Source organism: Callithrix jacchus, chromosome 11, assembly GCF_049354715.1.
Source record: "Callithrix jacchus isolate 240 chromosome 11, calJac240_pri, whole genome shotgun sequence".
Lineage (NCBI taxonomy): Eukaryota > Metazoa > Chordata > Mammalia > Primates > Cebidae > Callithrix > Callithrix jacchus.
In genome coordinates this window covers 78106315-78124551 of record NC_133512.1, presented here as the reverse complement: position 1 = coordinate 78124551, position 18237 = coordinate 78106315, and the positions used below count along the sequence as shown (strand labels likewise).

General features: G+C 42.4%; 1 protein-coding gene and 1 non-coding gene across 6 annotated transcripts in view; one reads left to right on the top strand and one right to left on the bottom strand.

Annotated features, from left to right (window-relative positions):
- The window catches only part of SLC26A4 (solute carrier family 26 member 4), a 62304-nt gene extending 60349 nt beyond the window's left edge, over positions 1 to 1955 (bottom strand). Inside the window, exons 1-2 of one of the 4 annotated variants that reach the window (XM_035254101.3) lie at positions 1579 to 1955; positions 969 to 1135 (exon numbers count right to left, since the gene is read on the bottom strand). In XM_035254101.3, coding sequence (XP_035109992.1) covers positions 969 to 1132 — 164 coding nt within the window. In that variant the 5' untranslated portion in view covers positions 1133 to 1135; positions 1579 to 1955. Of the gene's footprint in view, positions 1 to 968; positions 1136 to 1224 lie in introns of all 4 variants that reach the window. The other 3 variants (XM_002751739.6, XM_035254100.3, XM_078343150.1) reach the window with 3 other exon arrangements.
- On the top strand, positions 946 to 18237 carry LOC103794900 (small ribosomal subunit protein eS1). Of its 2 annotated transcripts, none has more exons than XR_013524078.1 (3): positions 946 to 5249; positions 7979 to 8123; positions 9395 to 11140. It is a non-coding gene; the product is annotated as a small ribosomal subunit protein eS1 (transcript). The 2 variants fall into 2 exon arrangements; XR_013524079.1 differs by lacking the exon at positions 9395 to 11140 and adding an exon at positions 17492 to 18237 and having other exon boundaries at positions 5119 to 5249.

Genomic DNA, 18237 nt, shown 5'->3' with positions numbered 1-18237 from the left:
TATAGATTAAAGAATAATATCAAAAGTAGGTGACTATTATATAACTCCTGATTTGAATAAATTTTTAAAATTATGGCATTTATGGGATGATTGGACATTTTAACGATGACTCAATTTTTAATATTAAGGAGTTATTTTAGATATCAAGGTGTGATAATGAAATGTAGTTATATTTTTAAGAATCTTTAGAGATATACAATAAATGGGATTTGCTTAAAAATAATACTGGAGGGGGCAAGTAGGTGTCCATATAAGAAACAAGATAAACTTTGAGTTGATCACTGTTGAGGCTAAGTGATGGGTAAAAACGGAGCGAGGAGTTCATTGCTTATCTGCTTGTGCATGTATTTGAAATGTTCTGTAATGAAAGGGTTTAGAAACTAATTTATTTATGTTTGTGATATCTAGTTACGGCACATTTGGGTTTAGAGACTGAGGGTGGCTCTCCCTAGGGGTCCCAGCGCCTGCTGGTGAAGTACTCGGCACACCCCGCGCTCCGCTGGGCTCTAGCCTGCATTGTCGCCTCTAACTGAATGGTAGCCCGCCTACTTAGCTTGAGGGTTTCAAGGACTCCTGGTCAAGAGCTGGGTTCCCCTATTCATTTCATTTAAACGATCTTCTTTCACTCCCTTTTCCTCAGGCTGGCCCTCCCATGAAGTCAGCAGGGACCCACTGTACCCCAAGGGGCACTCCGGGTTTCCTTCAGAGAGGAAAAGGAGAGATGGGGGCCCCAGATTCCACAGTCGCCAAAGGCGAATTTCCCAAATAAGTTCATTTCGGGCCCGAGACTGATGGAGCCACTCTCCGACCAGAAGGGCGGCGTGGAGGACCAGAGATCCAAAGTCGGGCCTCTAGGAGAAGCGGTCCGCAGCCCGCAGCCCACGCTCGCCGGCAGGGCACGCCCTCCCCACCCCAAGCCGCGGACGCCCAGCTCCGCTTCTCCCCAAGCGGGCCGGCGCGGCCGCTACCTGCAGCACTTGGCCAGGCTCTCCCGCAGCGTCTTGCGCTCCTGCAGGCGCCGCTCGTGCTGTTGCTGGAAAGCTAGCTCGCTGTAGACCGGACGCGACACCACGTAGCTGCAGCGATACTCGGGGAGCTGCGGAGGCTCCGACCTGCCGCCCGGCGCTGCCATGACCTGAAAGCCGGAGGACGGCGAGGAGGGAGGAGATGCGGTGAGGGAGGACCATCGGAGGTGAAGGGAGAGGAACAGAAAGAAGGGGTCACCTGTTAGCTGCCGCCCGATCCCTCGCCAGCTGCAGTTCAACACCCTGAGTCTGGTCCGCGCTCTTCAGCCCTCGGCGCCCGCGACAAGCGCCCCACGGGGCGCAGGGCCAGCATGCAGGGGGGCACCTGAAGACCTTCGGGTCCCGCGGCCTGCACCCGCTGCCCGGGGCTCCCCAAACTTGAAGACAGTGAGCCCTGCTTTGGGGGCTTCCCGAACTCCACCCAGTCCCCTCTGGCCTGCAGCCCGGGCGCTGTCCGCGTCCTGAAATCTCCCCCAAACCAAGGGGCTGGGGCAAGGCCTAAGGGCGGGTGCAAGGCTGGAAGGGAACACTGAGCGTCCCTCCCTCCCCGCACCTGAGCCGGAACGCAGCTTCAGGTGCGCACTGGGAGAGAGGAGCAGGCCCCCGGGCCAGGCGTGGAACCCTCAGGGCGCGCTCCCGGGGTCCCCAGGCCGCCGGCGCTGCAGGTACATTCAAGCTGCGGTCGCAGCCCTCCCGGGGGCAGAACTTTCAGCGTGTTGAGCAAGTCTCTCCCCACGTCCTGTTTTCCGATCCGCCTTCTCGCTCTCGGCGTCTCAGAAAGAAGGCTGTACTGCCCCCTGCCCGCCTGCTTCGAGTCCCCTCACGAGTCCCATCCGCAACTCTCGAGGCCTCCCCGGGAGTGGAGCCCGGGCCGGGTGTGGGCATCTTCAGGGTGAACTCACCTGTCTTTGCTCGCGCCCCTCCCGGAATGCCCCGGGGACGCCCGTTCCGCTGCCTTTATAGCGCTCTCAGACGGCAGCGAGACGTTTTATTTATGGAGCAACAGAGACACCTTGGTCGAAGGGAAAGACACACAGGCTGCGGTCTTTCTCAACTGATCCTATCAGGAAAGAAATCCTACCCCTCCTGCATTCCTTCCCTTTCCCGAACCAGGAAGGCTGAGAATCTTACTGGATGCCACGTAGGGGCCACCCGGATCCTCATTTATCCCCAGTTACTAACCTCGCGAGCTGCGAGGTCAGGGGCGGGCCAGGCCCTGTGGGACTCCTTAAGGGAGAGTAGAGCCCGACATAGAGGAAGAGGTCCGCGGTCTCTGGGAGTGCTGACCTTGACTCCTAGGTTGTGTGATTCAGGGAACTCCACAGCCTGCCACAGGTGCTCTCATCCAGATGGAGAGGAGAAGAGAAACAGGGTCCAGGTTTCTATATCAATAAACCCTTGAATTTCTAGAAAGTTTTTTAGGAGTATTTAATAGGTGGAGTGTTTAATTAGGGTTATTTAATCGGTGGAGGATACAGAGCGTCCACGGTTTATTCAGATTTTAGCTCCATATTTTATGGGTGCATGTGTGTGTGTTTTATTTCACAATCCAAATCCAGCGTCCAGGTGACCCTTTCTTACCCGCTAGACTCTTTTTTTCTTTTGTCTCATTCTCCTGGACAATCAGGAGTCTAGGACCACATGGAAATCAAGACTAGAAGAGAGAGAGGAGGAGCCGGAGCTAGCCTACCTCATCAGTGTTTTGTCTTCCGTCGGGATAAATTTTGCTAAAACTAATGCCAAAAACCTTCCTTAGCAAAAAGGAAGGGTTTGATAAACCAGAACATTCTCACCTGATTATCAGTGTTCTGATGTAAATACAGAAGAGGCTCCGAAATACAGATGTATGTACATCGACCTTCTGTTACCTTGAATATACAGACCATGATGATTCTACAAGCTCCTGGAAACAGAACTGGTCACCAGAGAACCCTGATGCAAATCACCTGGTATTGTAGAAAGCATGTGCATTTCCTGAAAGTGAATGAGTCAACAGCTTTCAACAGATCTTCAAGGGCTTACTTGACCCAATGAAGTTAAGAACCACTGGAGAAGAAACCTAAAAGGAAAATCCAGGTCATGAACTTTGTAATTTTTATTCACATATAGAGAAGAGGGGAGGAATCTCTTGTGTATGTTTTATTTATGCATACCAGTGGTTCTTAAAAAAGGGCTTTCTTGCCCCCTGAGGTCAATGCCTGGAGGTGTTTTTGGTTGTCACACCTAGAAGTATGCTATTGGCATCTATCTAGTAGAGGCCAGGGATGCTGCTAAACATCCCGCAATGAAGTTTGCTGTCACGCTAAGGTTTTGCAAGCAATTTAAACTGTACATTTATTAATAAATTGCTGCATGTACTGAAATATGTATCTCTCCATATATGTATATATATGTGTGTATTTTTTCATTATTGTTGGATGTATAGCTCAACTCCACTAAACAGAGGAAAGTATTTGTTTTAAAGTAGATTCTGAATATACTCACTCTATATATCCTCATCCACACCTTCAAGATCTGGTGAAAACACTGTCTTCCATGAACATTCTTCGATGCTCTAGGTCAGAATTAATCCAGTCCCTTTTCTGAATTCTCTTAATACCTTATCTGATCCTGTCTTAAGTTACCTCTCTCTCACTAGCTACCTTAGTATCCCAATTTTGTTTACATACAAGTCCTATCTCTGTCACTAGACAATCACTTCTTGAGGGCAAGCACTGTCTCCTTTCAACCATGATTATCTTCTGTTTTTCGAACAGATTTATCTACAACCCAAATATACCTTTAAAAAAATGAAAAATTACATATTTGATCTACAACTTTTTTTTCTCAGTTGAGACCATGCTATGGATATTTTTGCAAGTGAGCACATAAGAATTTTTTCTTAAGTTTGGAGATGGCTATCTAGGATTCCAGAATATCAACTTGTATTCATAGCTCCATGGTAACTCACCTACATAAGTCACAACTCTTTGCTGAATTAAGTTAGAAGGCATTCTGTACAAATACAAATATATTCCATATCCCACTCTAATATGGATTTCTGCTCCCTGTTACTTGCTATTTGAACACTTTCAGTCTGGTCCAGTCAGGCCTGTGAGCCACTTTGCATCAGAACTTGGTTTGCTGGTTCAGAAAGTGGGGTAAGGCTGGTGAAGGACAGAGGAGAAAAGACTTGAATAGCAACAGGAGGCAAAAGAGTAACTTCCCTTGGCTAATAGAATTCTTTGATATGCGTCTTTCTGTATAAGAGTTTGGTTCAATAATCACACTTATAAGTCCTGCATGTGTCTGGATGAAGATAATTGCTTTTTTCTGTTGAATCCTTATTCTATAGCAGAAATACCTGGGGTAGAACAGAACGGTATCTCTGTCAAGGATTCTACAAGGGTATAGAACCGCTTTTCTCATAGGTAAAAGGCAGAGTGTCTGAATTTGGCTGTTTTAAAAACAGAAGAATAGGAGGAAATAACAGCTTGTTCTCCCCACCCAATTTAATTGTGATTTTAAACACCTCAGATTACTCACTTGGGCTTTACAAGTCAATCTTCACCTGCTTCACACAGAGGTGGGTGGTTCTTAACAGATTTTAAATATATTCAGGACTTCTTTCCAAAGAGATAGACGCATCACTTAAAAATAAATGTCAGACAACATTATTGTTACTTTACAGTACTTATTTAGCAGTTAATACTTATTTAAAAGGCATTTCTTATTTATCATTTAGGTATTTGCAGTGTAAGACAAATCTCTTATTTGATTATGCATTCACCTGTTCATTTATTTATTTGTTCATTCATTCATTGATTCAAGGATTTATTAGGAAATTATTTGTGCTGGCCATGGGTACAATGATGAGCAAAAGCTTGTATCCTAGCCTCATATTTGTGGGTGCAGTAGACATTCATCAAATGGTCACAAAATGCAGATCTTATTTCACTGATTATAAAATACAGATTTTTCACATTCTATCAGGATTCATGTTACAATTGATCTACTATATATTACAGTTTAATTGGTAGCATATTTTGTGATTCATAAAATAATTATGTTTTACAATAGCATTCTAGAATTAATAAAATATAGATATTTACGTAAATTTATAATATATCTATGCCTTTTTTGTCTTTCTTAGAGACTGATCTTGCTATTTTGCCCAGGCTGGACTTGAACTCCTAGCCTCCAGAATAGCTGGGACTACACGTGCACACCACCACATCCGGCAAAGTATCTATCCTTTTGAGTGACTACATGTGCTACAAGAATTATTTAATTGAGTCCTTCCTTTATTTAACTTAAGAGCAGTCAATCTTGCTACATTATTTTTGTCTGAGAACCAATATAATGATATAAATATTCTTTCTTTTTTATATAATTAAAAATGTTCTCTAATCGGAAGAATTGCAGAAGAATGTTACCATGTTGGCTGGGCACTGTGGCTCACAGTGTAATCCCAATATTTTGGGAAACTGAGGCAGAAGGATCACTTGAGCCAGGCCTAATCCTAAGCTTGTATTTCCATTATGCATGTTAACTTTCTCAAGATAGCAGGTGCTAAATTTCTGCCATATTTATACATAAAGAGAACTGAACTGAACTTTCTTTCAATATTTCTGATCTCTCCTTCTCTGAACAACTTATTGGATTTTTCTCAGTAATTGTACAGTTTTGCACTCAACTGTTTTCTTGTTTTTCTTTTTTGTTGTTGTTATTTTTATTTTGCACTCAACTGTTTTCTATTTGTTTACTGCATGCTACTTTATTTTCTTCTCCAGTTATGAGATATGCTCCTTAAGGACATAAATATGTTTTTTATGGTATTACAAAAAAAAGATGTGCCTATAGTAAGCAATCTGGAAACTGCATTAATGTATAAAATAGTAATCACGTTGTCTCATTATCCAGATAATCACTAAGTGTTTTGCTTATTTTTTAATTTATTCTTTCCATGCAGACATAGGTATACATTTTTATTAAGTTAGATTACAATGCTAGTCTCTTTTTATTTCTCTACACAATACCTTAACAAATTATGACAACATAATAGTTTTTATTTATCCAGGCCAACCGCACTTGGCCTGGATGTTTTCTTTCTTTTTTTTTTTTTTTTAGAGATGGTCTCACCTCAGCCCCCAAAGTAGCTGGGATTACAGGCCTGTGCCACTATGTCAAGCCAATAATGGCATACCAGACTTATTAAATTATTGATCCATTTATTGTTTAATAATGGAATTTTGAGAAATCATTGAGTAGAAATAGAACTAGTTTAAAAGAAGAGAATCCAACCCTTAAAATATCAAAAGAAAAATGAATTATTTGTAAACATTATGTGGCAATCCATTTGATTTTAAACAGCTTACAGTGTCAATAAAAATATAACTCAATAAATTTCTCAGGCATTAGAGGCAATCTGCCTCTTCTTTAATATTAATGCAAACTTGATATGTGATTTAGTAAATTGTTAGCATGCAATAATGGCATGATTTTGGATTTTGGGGGATTTTCTATTTTTATTTGTTTGTTTTGGAGCTAGGGTCTGGCTCTGTCACCCAGGCTGAAATGTAGTGACACTATCTCAGCTCACCACAACCTTTACCTCCAAAGCTCAAGACATTCTCCACCTCAGCCTCCCAAGTAGTTGGGACTACAGGCATGTTCCACCACTCCTGGTTAATTTTTGTATTTTTTGTAGAGACAGGATTTTGCCATCTTGCACAGGCTGGTCTTGAACTCTTGTGCTCAAGTGATCTGCCCAGTTGGGCCTCCCAGGGTGCTGGGATTACATGTGTGAGCCACCACACCCAGTCAGGTTTCTTTTTTTTTTTTTTTTTTTTGAGACAGAATTTCGCTCTTGTTACCCAGGCTGGAGTGCAATGGCGCAATCTCTGCTCACCGCAACCTCCGCCTCCTGGGCTCAGGCAATTCTCCTGCCTCAGCCTCCCGAGTAGCTGGGATTACAGGCACGCACCACGATGCCCAGCTAATTTTTTGTATTTTTAGTAGAGACGGGGTTTCACCATGTTGACCTGGATGGTCTCAATCTCTTGACCTTGTGATCCACCCGCCTCGGCCTCCCAAAGTGCTGGGATTACAGGTGTGAGCCACCGCGCCCGGCCCAGGTTTCTTTTAATGTTTGTTTTAATGGTGATTTTTTTTTTTTTTCAAGAGATGGGATCTGGCTTTGTTGCCCAGGCTGGTCGCAAACTCCTGGGCTCAAACAATCCTACCACCTCGGCCTTCCAAAATGCTGATTATAAAAGGAGATTACAGGCATGAGCCAACTGCACTTGGCCTGCATGTTTTCTTTCCTTTTTTTTTTTTTCTTTTTCTTTTTAGGAGATGAGGGTCTTACCTCAGCCTCTGAAGCAGCTGGGATTACAGGCCCGTGCCACTATGTTGAGCCAATAATGGCATAGTTTTCTAAGCAAAGAATAATTTGAGGATTCTTCCAAATTTCTTATTATTTAGGTGTATTGTACTTTTAAAGTTATCCTTGCATATCTTATCTCATAAACTCGGTGGTTTGTTAATGGAGGGAGAAAAGGGAAGCTTGAAGATTATTACAAGTATAAACGCTGATGCGCTGTGTTACTAGGAGCTGGATGTTTAAGTATTCCACTGATTTGTTTGAGTATTCATTCATTGATGCATACCTTTACATACTTACTCCATGAGTATTTAGTGAGCCCTCAACTTCTATCAAACACTATCTAAGTGTTGGGGATATAGCAGTGAACAAGCTTGTGAAGGTTCCTGCCTTCAAAGTACTTATATTCTAATAGGCGACAGTGACTATCAGCAAAAAGCTAAATCAGATAACATTCTATCGTGATAAAAAGCTGTAGGAGAAAGAAACAGAAAGACGTCTTGTGGAATTATTGATGGAGTAACACACAGCATGGGAAGGGGGAGGACTGCTTTAGAGCGAGTGTTCAGGGAAGGCCTTTCTGTTTCAGAGGAAATGACATTTGAAGAGAGACTGAAAGATGAGAAAGAGACAGCCTTCCTGGAAGAGGAAACAGGAAATGCAAAAACTTTGAGTTAAGAAATAACTTAATGCACTTGAGAAACAGAAAGAAGGCCAGCATGACTGAAATCCATGTAAGTCAGAGCTGGGGACAGCAAACTGGAAGGCCTCAGTAAGTATGTGGCAATTGAAACCAGGCATTTAGAACGAGGAGAGAGGCAGCCGGGCGCGGTGGCTCACGCCTATAATCCCAGCACTTTGGGAGCCCAAGGCGGGTGGATCACGAGGTCAAGAGATCGAGACCATCCTGGTCAACAAGGTGAAACCCCATCTCTACTAAAAATACAAAAATCAGCTGGGCATGATGGCGCATGCTTGTGATCCAGCTACTCGGGAGGGTGAGGCAGGAGAATTGCTTGAACCCAGAAGGCGGAGGTTGCAGTGAGCCGAAATCGTGCCATTGCACTCCAGTCTCGGTAACAACAGCGAAACTCCATCTCAAAAAAAAAAAAAAAAGAAGGAGGAGAGAGGCAGATAAAAGGCCAGCACACAGCCCTCAGGCAGTCAAACATTTAGAGGTCCTTTACAGGAGGAGATGAGGGACCTCTTTGGTAAAATGCTGAGAATCCTTGAACTCAGGTGGTGAGAAAAAAAACACCTCTAAAATATTTTAAACTTCTTGGAGATATTTCTCTCAATAAAATTTCTTTGGGTATGTTTAAAACCTGTATCTTTTAATGACACTTGTAAAGGGAAAAAAAAATCTGAACATTTGACACTTGTCCCTCCTTTTTTTTTTTTTTTTTTTCTGAGACAAAGTGGCACAGCTGGAGTGCAGTGGTACAATCTTGGCTCACTGCAATGTCGGCCTCCTGGGTTCAAGTGATTCTCTCCTCAGCCTCGCAAATAGCTGGGATTACAGGCATCAGCCACCATGCCTGGCTAATTTTTGTATTTTTAAAAGAGAGGGGGTTTCTCCATGTTGGTCAGACTGGTCTCGAACTGCTGGCCTCCAGTGATCTACCTGCCTTGTCTTCCCAAAGTGCTGGATGAGCCACCGTGCCTGGCCGTGTCCCTCGTTATTGCATGTATAATTAATCACTTTTCTTTTTTGGTAACGGTGGCACCTTATACTCAGTAAGTCTTCCTCAGTAGTCAAGGACTCCTTCACTACTGGAGAAACTGATCTAGGCAATCAGGCTAACGACTTTTGGTAGAAAACAGCAGTGTATCATCCAAGGCAGTTCATTTTTCCTTTGGGGTGGGGGAGGTTGCAGTGTAGCTGACAGCTATTTTGCATTATAAAGAATGTTTTTTAAATGTATTCATAGCCCTTGTATTAAACTATACATTAGTAACAACACAATCCTAGAATTTACTGTTTTGGTTTTGTTTGTTGAGACAGGGTCTCCGTTCGTTACCCAGGATGGCGTGCGATGGTGGGATCATAGCTCATTGCAGCCTCAATCTCCCAGGCTCAAGTGATCCTCCCACCTCAGCCTCCTAAGTAGCTGAGACTTCCAGCTTGTATCACCATAACTGGCTATTTTTTAAAAAACATTTTTGTAGAGACAAGATTCCACTATGTTGCCCTGGCTAATCTAAAACCCCTGAGCTCAAGTGATCCTCCTGCCCCAGCTTCCCAAAATGCCGAGACTACATGTGTGAGCCACTGCACCAAGCCAGAATTTACTGTCTAATTCTTCATTTAAAGTGAGTCTTAAATATCAACAGAGATAAAGCCTGTAAAGGGACAGAGAGGTGCAATGAGCAGGAGAAGAATGAAAGAAGGACAAAGCTGAGGAAGGCTGAAGAGAAAGAACCAGAGACCAGGAGGGAGGCTCACGGCAGTATTCATGCCATGTGGCCTGATGCAGTCTAACTTGAAAGTCGACCTGAAAACTAAACTGCTTTTGAGCATAAGTATTACCTTGAGGTGGGTACTGTCATCCCCATTTTACAAATGAGGGATTGTACACAGTAAAGCTAAATTATTTGTCCAAGGTCATACAGCTTAGCCAAGCTGAAATGTGAACTCAAGCAGTCTGAGGTCAAAGCTCACTCTCTTTACTACTGCAAAACTACACAGGGTTTCATTATATCATAGAACCTCCAGCCCTTTCATATTATCCCATCCCAGTCTTCATGGTCCCTTGACCACATTTTAGCTTTTAAATCTCATCTTTAAATATAACATTATAAGTATGGCATATGGTCCTCCAAAAATGGTCACCATCTTGAAGAACCACCCTTTAGAAAGAAACTGCAGTAAAAGTGGGAAGCTAGCCTTTTGGCTCTCTGAGCAGCACCATGGCGGTTGGCAAGAATAAGCGCCTTACGAAAGGCGGTAAAAAGGGAGCCAAGAAGAAAGTGGTTGATCCATTTTCTAAGAAAGATTGGTATGATGTGAAAGCACCCGCTATGTTCAATATAAGAAATATTGGAAAGACGCTAGTCACCAGGACCCAAGGAACCAAAATTGCATCTGATGGCCTCAAGGGTCGAGTGTTTGAAGTTAGTCTTGCTGATTTGCAGAATGATGAAGTTGCATTTAGAAAATTCAAGCTGATTACTGAAGATGTTCAGGGCAAAAACTGCCTGACTAACTTCCATGGCATGGATCTTACCCGTGACAAAATGTGTTCCATGGTCAAAAAATGGCAGACAATGATTGAAGCTCATGTTGATGTCAAGACTACCGATGGTTACTTGCTTCGTCTGTTCTGTGTTGGTTTTACTAAAAAACGCAACAATCAGATACGGAAGACCTCTTATGCTCAGCACCAACAGGTCCGCCAAATCCGGAAGAAGATGATGGAAATCATGACCCGAGAGGTGCAGACAAATGACTTGAAAGAAGTGGTCAATAAATTGATTCCAGACAGCATTGGGAAAGACATAGAAAAGGCTTGCCAATCTATTTATCCTCTCCATGATGTCTTCGTTAGAAAAGTAAAAATGCTGAAGATACCCAAGTTTGAATTGGGAAAACTCATGGAGCTTCATGGTGAAGGCAGTAGTTCTGGAAAAGCCACTGGGGATGAGACAGGTGCTAAAGTTGAACGAGCTGATGACTATGAACCACCAGTCCAAGAATCTGTTTAAAATTCAGACTTATAATAGTGGCAAATAAAATGTGTGGCAAATAAAATGTCTTATTTGTGGCCGGGCGTGGTGGCTCACGCCTGTAATCCTTGCACTTTGGGAGGCTGAGGTGGGTGGATCACCTGAGGTCGGGAGTTCAGAACCAGCCTGGTTATCATGGTGAAAGCCCATCTTTATTTTAAAAAATAAAATAAAAAAATAAAAAGTCCTATTCGCAAAAAAAAAAAAAAAAAAAAAAGTGGGAAGCTATACTCATCCTGATATGGTGACGATGTCTGTCTCTTCTAACCACACATTCTAGATTCTTTCCCATGATCTGCCAATATTTATGCTAATCTAGATTTCTTACTCAGTAAAGTGACCCCAACCGTGACTCGTGAAGTGTCTGAGCACCTTGTACTTCTCAGGTCTTCATAGCTGCATACTCTGGTTCTTCCCCTCATGATGGCAACAAAGTACTGTGGTGAACCCCAGATATCTAGATATAATCCTCCCTTATGCAACACCTACTTGAGCTCGTACAACCTACCTGAGCATGACTGGGGTCAAGAACCCCTGTCAATAGAGTAACTCCTCTCTGCTTGGTGCGGCAGCTCACACCTGTAATCCCAGCACTTTGGGAGGTCGAGGTGGGCAGATGACTTGAGGTCAGGAGTTTAAGACCATCCTGGACAACATAGTAAAACCATGTCTCTACTAAAAATACAAAAATTAACTGGGCATGGTGGCACATGCCTGTAGCCCAGCTACTCAGGAGGCTGAGGCAGGAGAATCTCTTGAAATGGAGAGGCAGAGGTTGCAGTGAGCTGAAATCACACCACTCTGCTCCAGTCTGTGTGACAGAGTGCTACTTCATCTAAAAAAAAAGTATGGTATACATGGACAATGGGGTACCATGGGATATTCATAAGGTAGATCAATATATACGGACATGGAAAGAAACTCAATTGTATTGAGATGAGAAAAAGGCAAGGTGCAAAAAGGGTGTACAATATGTTTATTTTTCAATAAATGAAAGGAATATGTATTTTGGCTGGATGCAGTGACTGACACCTGTAACCCCAGCACTTTGGAGGCCAAAATGGGTGGATTCCCTGAGCTCAGGAATTCAGGACCACCCTGGGCAACATGGTGAAATCCTATCTCTACAAAATATCAAAAATTAACCAGGCGTGGTGACAGAGTCCTGTAGTCCCAGCTACTTGGGAGGCTGAGATAGAAGGCTCGCTTGCACCTAGAAGGCTGAGTCTTCAGTGAGCCGTGATCACACCACTGTGCTTCAACCTGGGTGACACAGTGAGACTCTGCCTCAAACATTATTTATATATTTGCTCAGACTCTGAGTCATCTAATATAAAAATAAATATGTAGGTAGATATGTTTGTATATTAGATGACTCAGAGTCTGAGCAAGAAAAAGATGGCATGCTCAGATGGAGTTAATAAAGGAACCGCCTACAAATGTGTGGGCAGGGTCAAGGAAAACCAAAAAGGCATGTTGGGGAGCTTCAGGGCTAGGTGAAGGGAGCTGTCATCAGAGAAAGAAGTTGTCAGCAATTCTAGCCAGAGGGGACAGAAGGAAGGAGCTGTTACCAAAACACATGGTGTTGTTGGAGAGGGCTGCCCAGCAGGAGCTGTGGCCTCTGGTGGAGGAATAGAACCACTGAGAATTCCACACTCAACAAGTAAGATGCTGGGGGAAAAATTTCCCAACTTCTTCCCTCCGTATCGCTGATTTGAGGCTTGCACTTCCCCATCCCTCCATTTCTCTATTGCCCAAATCCTACTGGAAGAAGTGAGAGAGCTAAGCAGGCTGTTTATATTGACCATAAGGTCAGCCTCCTGGGCACACAGCAGAAAAAAGTGGAGAGAAGATAGGGAGAGGTGAATAAAGAATATCCCTTATAAGCATGAGATATTTCTGGGAAGAGTCACAAGAAGCTAGTTTCTGATGGAAATAAGACTTATAAATATATATTCTTTATTTTTGGGAACAGTTTTAGATTTATAGAAAACTTCAGAAGACAGTAGAGTTCTCATATACTCCATATGTAGTTTACCCTATTAACATCTTTCATTGTTGTTGTTTTTTGTTTTTTGTTTTTGTTTTGAGACAGTCTCACTCTGTGACACAGGCTGGAGTGCAGCTGCGCGATCTCAGCTCACTGCAACCTCTGCCTCCCATGTTCAAGCAACTCCTGTGCCTCATCCTCCCAAGTAGCTAGGACTACAGACGTGCACCACCACACCCAGCTAATTTTTGTATTTTTAGCTGAGACAGGGTTTCACTGTATTGGCGAGGCTGGTCTCAAACTCCTGGCCTCAAGCGATCCACCCGCCTTGGCCTCCCAAAGTACTGGAACTACAAGCATGAGCCACCACACCCAGCCACCCTTACTATTAACATCTTAAATTTATATGGTACCTTTGTCACAATTTAAAAAACAGCATTACTACATTATTATTAAAGTCCATTGTTTGTTCAGATTCCCAAAGATTTCACCTAATGTCATATTTCTGTTCCAAGATCTCATCCAGGTTGTCACCACATTATATTTGGTTAACTCATTTCCTTAGGCTCCACTTGGCTATGACAGTTTCTCAGGCTTCTCTTGTTTTTCATCAACTTGACGTTTTGAGAAGTACTGGCCAAGTATTTTATAGGATGTTCCTCTTTTGGAATTTGCCTGGTATTTCTCATTATTAGACTAGTGTTGTGGTTCTATGGGAGAAAAAGCAAAGTGCCATTTTCATCACATAGTATCAAGAGTACATAGTCATCATGACTTATTGTTGATATTACCCTTGATCACCTGTAAGTTACTGTTTATTAGGTTTCTCCCCTTTTCCATTCTATAATCTATCTTACTCTTTTTCATTCATTCATTCATTCTTTCTTTCTTTCTTTTGAGACATGATCTCATTCTGTTGCCCAGGGTGAGTGCAATGGCACCATCATGGCTCATTTCAGCCTCCATCTCTCAGGTTCAAGCGATCCTCCCACCTCAGCCTCCTGAGTTGCTGGGATTACAGATGCACACCACCAACCCCAGGTGATTTTTAAATTTTTGTAGAGACAGGGTCTCACTATGTTGCCCAGGCTGGTCTCAAACTCCTGGGCCCAAGCAATCCTCCAGCCTCAGACTCCCAAAGTGCTGGGATTACAGGCATGAGCCACCTTGCCCAGCCCATTCTGTAATCTTCGGAAAGAAGTCCTTATATGCAGCCAATGCTTGAGGAGTAGGGAGTTGAATTCCACATCCTTGAGGGTGGAATACCTAAATAAATTATTAGGAATTTTTCTGCAAGAGAGATTTGTCTCTTCTCCTCCATGTATTCATTTATTCAATCATTTCTTTATGTCATCATAAAATCATGAATATATATTTTATATGTTGCATCATAAACCAGCCATACTTTTTAAAAAATCAAATTGTTCCAGGCTTGGCCATTAGGAGCTCTTGCAATTGCAATTGGCTCCTGCGCCCTTTGACATAGCCCCACCAATGTAAGTTGGTTTTGTTTTTTGGTTTTGGAGCAACTTTCTTACTTCCCGGCACTATGAGATGCTACAGGCTGATCTTGTATATTTCCTGTCCTAAAATCAGTCATTTCTTAAAGGAACGCTGGTTCCTTTTATTGGTGAATGATATCAGCAACCAAGATCTGGGTGATAGAGTGCTCCTTGCTGCAGGGGAAATGTTGCTCTAGGCCCTTTCAGCTGACAGAGCAAAGAAATATGTGTGTATATTAACCAAGGCATATCCACATATCTATAATATTTCTATATCTTCATCTATATTCTACTAAATTAAACATACTTCCATACTAATTAAGAGATATTTTTATTTTATAGTATTTTGTACTATTTATTTTTTAATAGGTCAATTTGTTAGTTTGTCATTTTAAAAGAAATTATATTATGTTTGAAATGCCCTAGTGATAAGATATACATATGTATGTCTTGATAGCTGTGGATTACTAGATGCCCCCCGAAAAAATGGTCTATTGATTTTGTTTGTTTTAGAGACAGGGTCACACTTTGTCACCCAGATTGAAGTGCAGTGGTGTGATGATAACTCATTGCAGACTTGATCTCCTGGGCTCAAGAGATCCTTCTACCTCGGCCTCCCCAGTAGCTGGGATTACAGGCATGTACCACTATACCTTGCTAGTTTTTAAATGTTTTGCAGAGATGGGGTCTCACTATGTTTCATAGGCTGGTCTTGAATTTCTAGTCTCAAGTGACCCTCCTATTTTGGCCTCCCAAAGTGCTAGGGTTTACAGGCATGAGCTACTGCTCCTGGCCCCTGTATAAAAATTTTGTGACTCAAACTGTTTTAAGTATGTTAAGAGAATTAGATGATGAAGATAACTCAGACGAGTTATCCTTTTATTAAATAAATGAGGCCAGGCCCAGTGACTAGTGCCTATAATTTCAGCATTTGGGGAGGTTCAGACATGAGGATTACTTGAGCCCAGGAGTTCAAGACCAGCCTGGGCAACATAGTGAGACCTCATCTCTAAATAAATAAATAAGCCAGACATGGTGGTGTGCATCTGTAGTCCCAGCTACTTGAGAAGCTAAGGTGGGAGGATCACTTGAGCTTCAGAGTTCAAGTCTACAGTGAGCTGTGATTGTACCACTGCACTCCAGCCTGGGTGACAGAGTAAGACTCTGTCTCAAAAAAAAAAAAAAGATGATCGCCATATGCTTTCATATGTTGCATGACACCTCAATATGGTAAAAAATGAATTAGTTACCTTCTAACCCCTTTTTTGAACCTACTCCTCTTCCTGGCTTTCCCATCTTGGTGAATGGCATTCCATCCATCCCATGCACAAGCCAGAAACGTAGCAGCCACTTCAATTCCTTCTTCTCTGTTATTTTTCATGTCATCTATGGTCAAGTTCACTTTTTTTTTGGTTGCTCAGGTTAGCCTTGAACTCATGACCTCACCTTCGCAAGCGCCATGACATCTGGCCGGAGCCACTTTGGACCCCTCAAGTTCACTTTTTAAAATCTCTCCAGTTCTGTCTGCTTCTCTTCCTCTCCACCGCTACTGCCTGGGGGATCAGTTTAGGATTACATGTAGGCAGTAGCCTCCTAACAGATATCCTTGCCTCTCCTCTTGTTCTACTCATGAATTATTCTCCAAAGCAGCCTCTAAAAGTCTAAGAAATGCCCATCAGGTCAGGTTCCTACTTAGTTTAAAATCTTTCAAAGACTCTCCATAGCCATTAGCCCTGTCTTTCCATGCACCCATGGCATTGAGCTCTCCATTATCTCTGGACCTGGTGACTTGCTTCTTCCTCTGCCTGGAACTCTTTCCCCCTTTCTCCATCCCTGACTTCTTAGATTAGCTTTCCCTTTGATAGTTACTTCCCTAATAGCCAAAGGCAAGGTTAGATGACCTTCCTGCATATATCCTTAGCCCTCTTAACTATCTGTGTACTTAGCACACTGAAGGGTACTTGTCTGAATCCAGTATTAGGCAATAAACTTCCTGAAGGTAAGAAGTTTGTTTGTTTCTTTGTTTCACAGAGACAGGGTCTTGCTCTGTTGCCCAGGCTGGAGTGCAGCAGCGTGATCATAGCTCACTGCAACCTTGCCCTCCTGTGCACAAGCGATCCTTCTGCCTCAGCCTCCTGAGTAGCTGGGACTACAGGCACATGCCACTGTGCCTGGCTAATTTTTAAATTTTTGTTAGAGATAAGGTCTCACTATGTTGCCCAAGCTAGTCTTGAACTCCTAGAATCAAGCAATCCTCCCACCTCAGCCTCCCAAAGGCATAAGGCACCACCCTCAGCTGGTAATAACTTTTAAGAGTATAGTGGAGATATATTTTCTCAGTTTCAGTCCTAGCTCTACCATTTTCTACCTGAGTGACTTTGAGCAAGTTATTTAGTTTCCCTTGACTCAATTTTATCATCTTTAAAACAAGATTATGTGCGAATAGTACCTATCTCATAATGTTGGTGTAAAAAAGTAGTTGCAATACCTGGCACATAGTAAGTACTTGATAAATGTTAACTATTATAATTGAGGTCTGGAGCCCTGGGAGAGGTTTAAGTTAGATCTTGGTATATTTTGAGCTTCATTCCGAAAAAAAGGTACATGAGTATATGTATATGCTATTTGCTGTTGCCAGGAATAGCTAATTTTATCTGTTAAAAATTTCTTCCTAGCACACTCTTTTGAGTCACGGATTTTGGCTTTTAAGTAAGCTAAAGGTTGTTAATTGGGAGAACGGCCAGAAAAACTTATCCACAGCTTTCAAATCACATGTTGAACAAATCTGGCATCACAAGCGTCAAGCTGCCTTCTGTTTCTAATCATTTTTCTTTCTAATTTAGTTTCTCCCACCCAAAGAAATTATAATTTATTTTCATTGCAGAGTCCATGAAAGATGTCACAAGATGTAGAAGCAATTATTTTCAAGAAGATGAAGCTCATATTTGCTGAACATCGCAGTTGGCTTCATCCCAAATGCTAAGCAGTAGCAATACTTCCCCGGATTGAGACAACGTGTTACTGATCTGAGAAGGCTGGCAAAAGCCTTGGCTGAGAAAACCCTTCTTCTCTTCTATATCTCTAAAATTATTTTAAAATACGTGTCCACAGACATGTGTGTGCGCACACACACACACACACACACACAGGGTGCATCTTAATTATGGAAGGTTCCCTAAGACCACACAGGTCAGTGGCCCAGGCCATGAAAGTTTTGAACCTAAGCCATGTTTCAAAATAGACTTCCTTATGGGGGTTTCACTTTTCTTCCTTACGTTTCACTTTTCTTTTCTAAACTTTTCTTTCTTATCATTTCTTCTTTTTCCAACATCTACTTCTTGCCCCCTTATTCTAACTTTGACAGAACAACCTCCTTCTTCTTGACTTCCCCTAATTTGGTCTTTCCCTTATATATCTTCCCATATATGTGTGTATGTGTGTATATATATATATATAAAATCTCCCTTATGTATCTTAAGGTTTTCTAAGTTTAGACATCTGCCCCTGCTTAGAAGTTCCTATAAAATGATGTAAATCTGGAAACGACCTTTTGTCAACCCTAAAGCCTGTATCCTGTAAAGCAATAAAATGTTTACAAAAAGAGAATACAAGTGTAGAAAAGAACAAAAA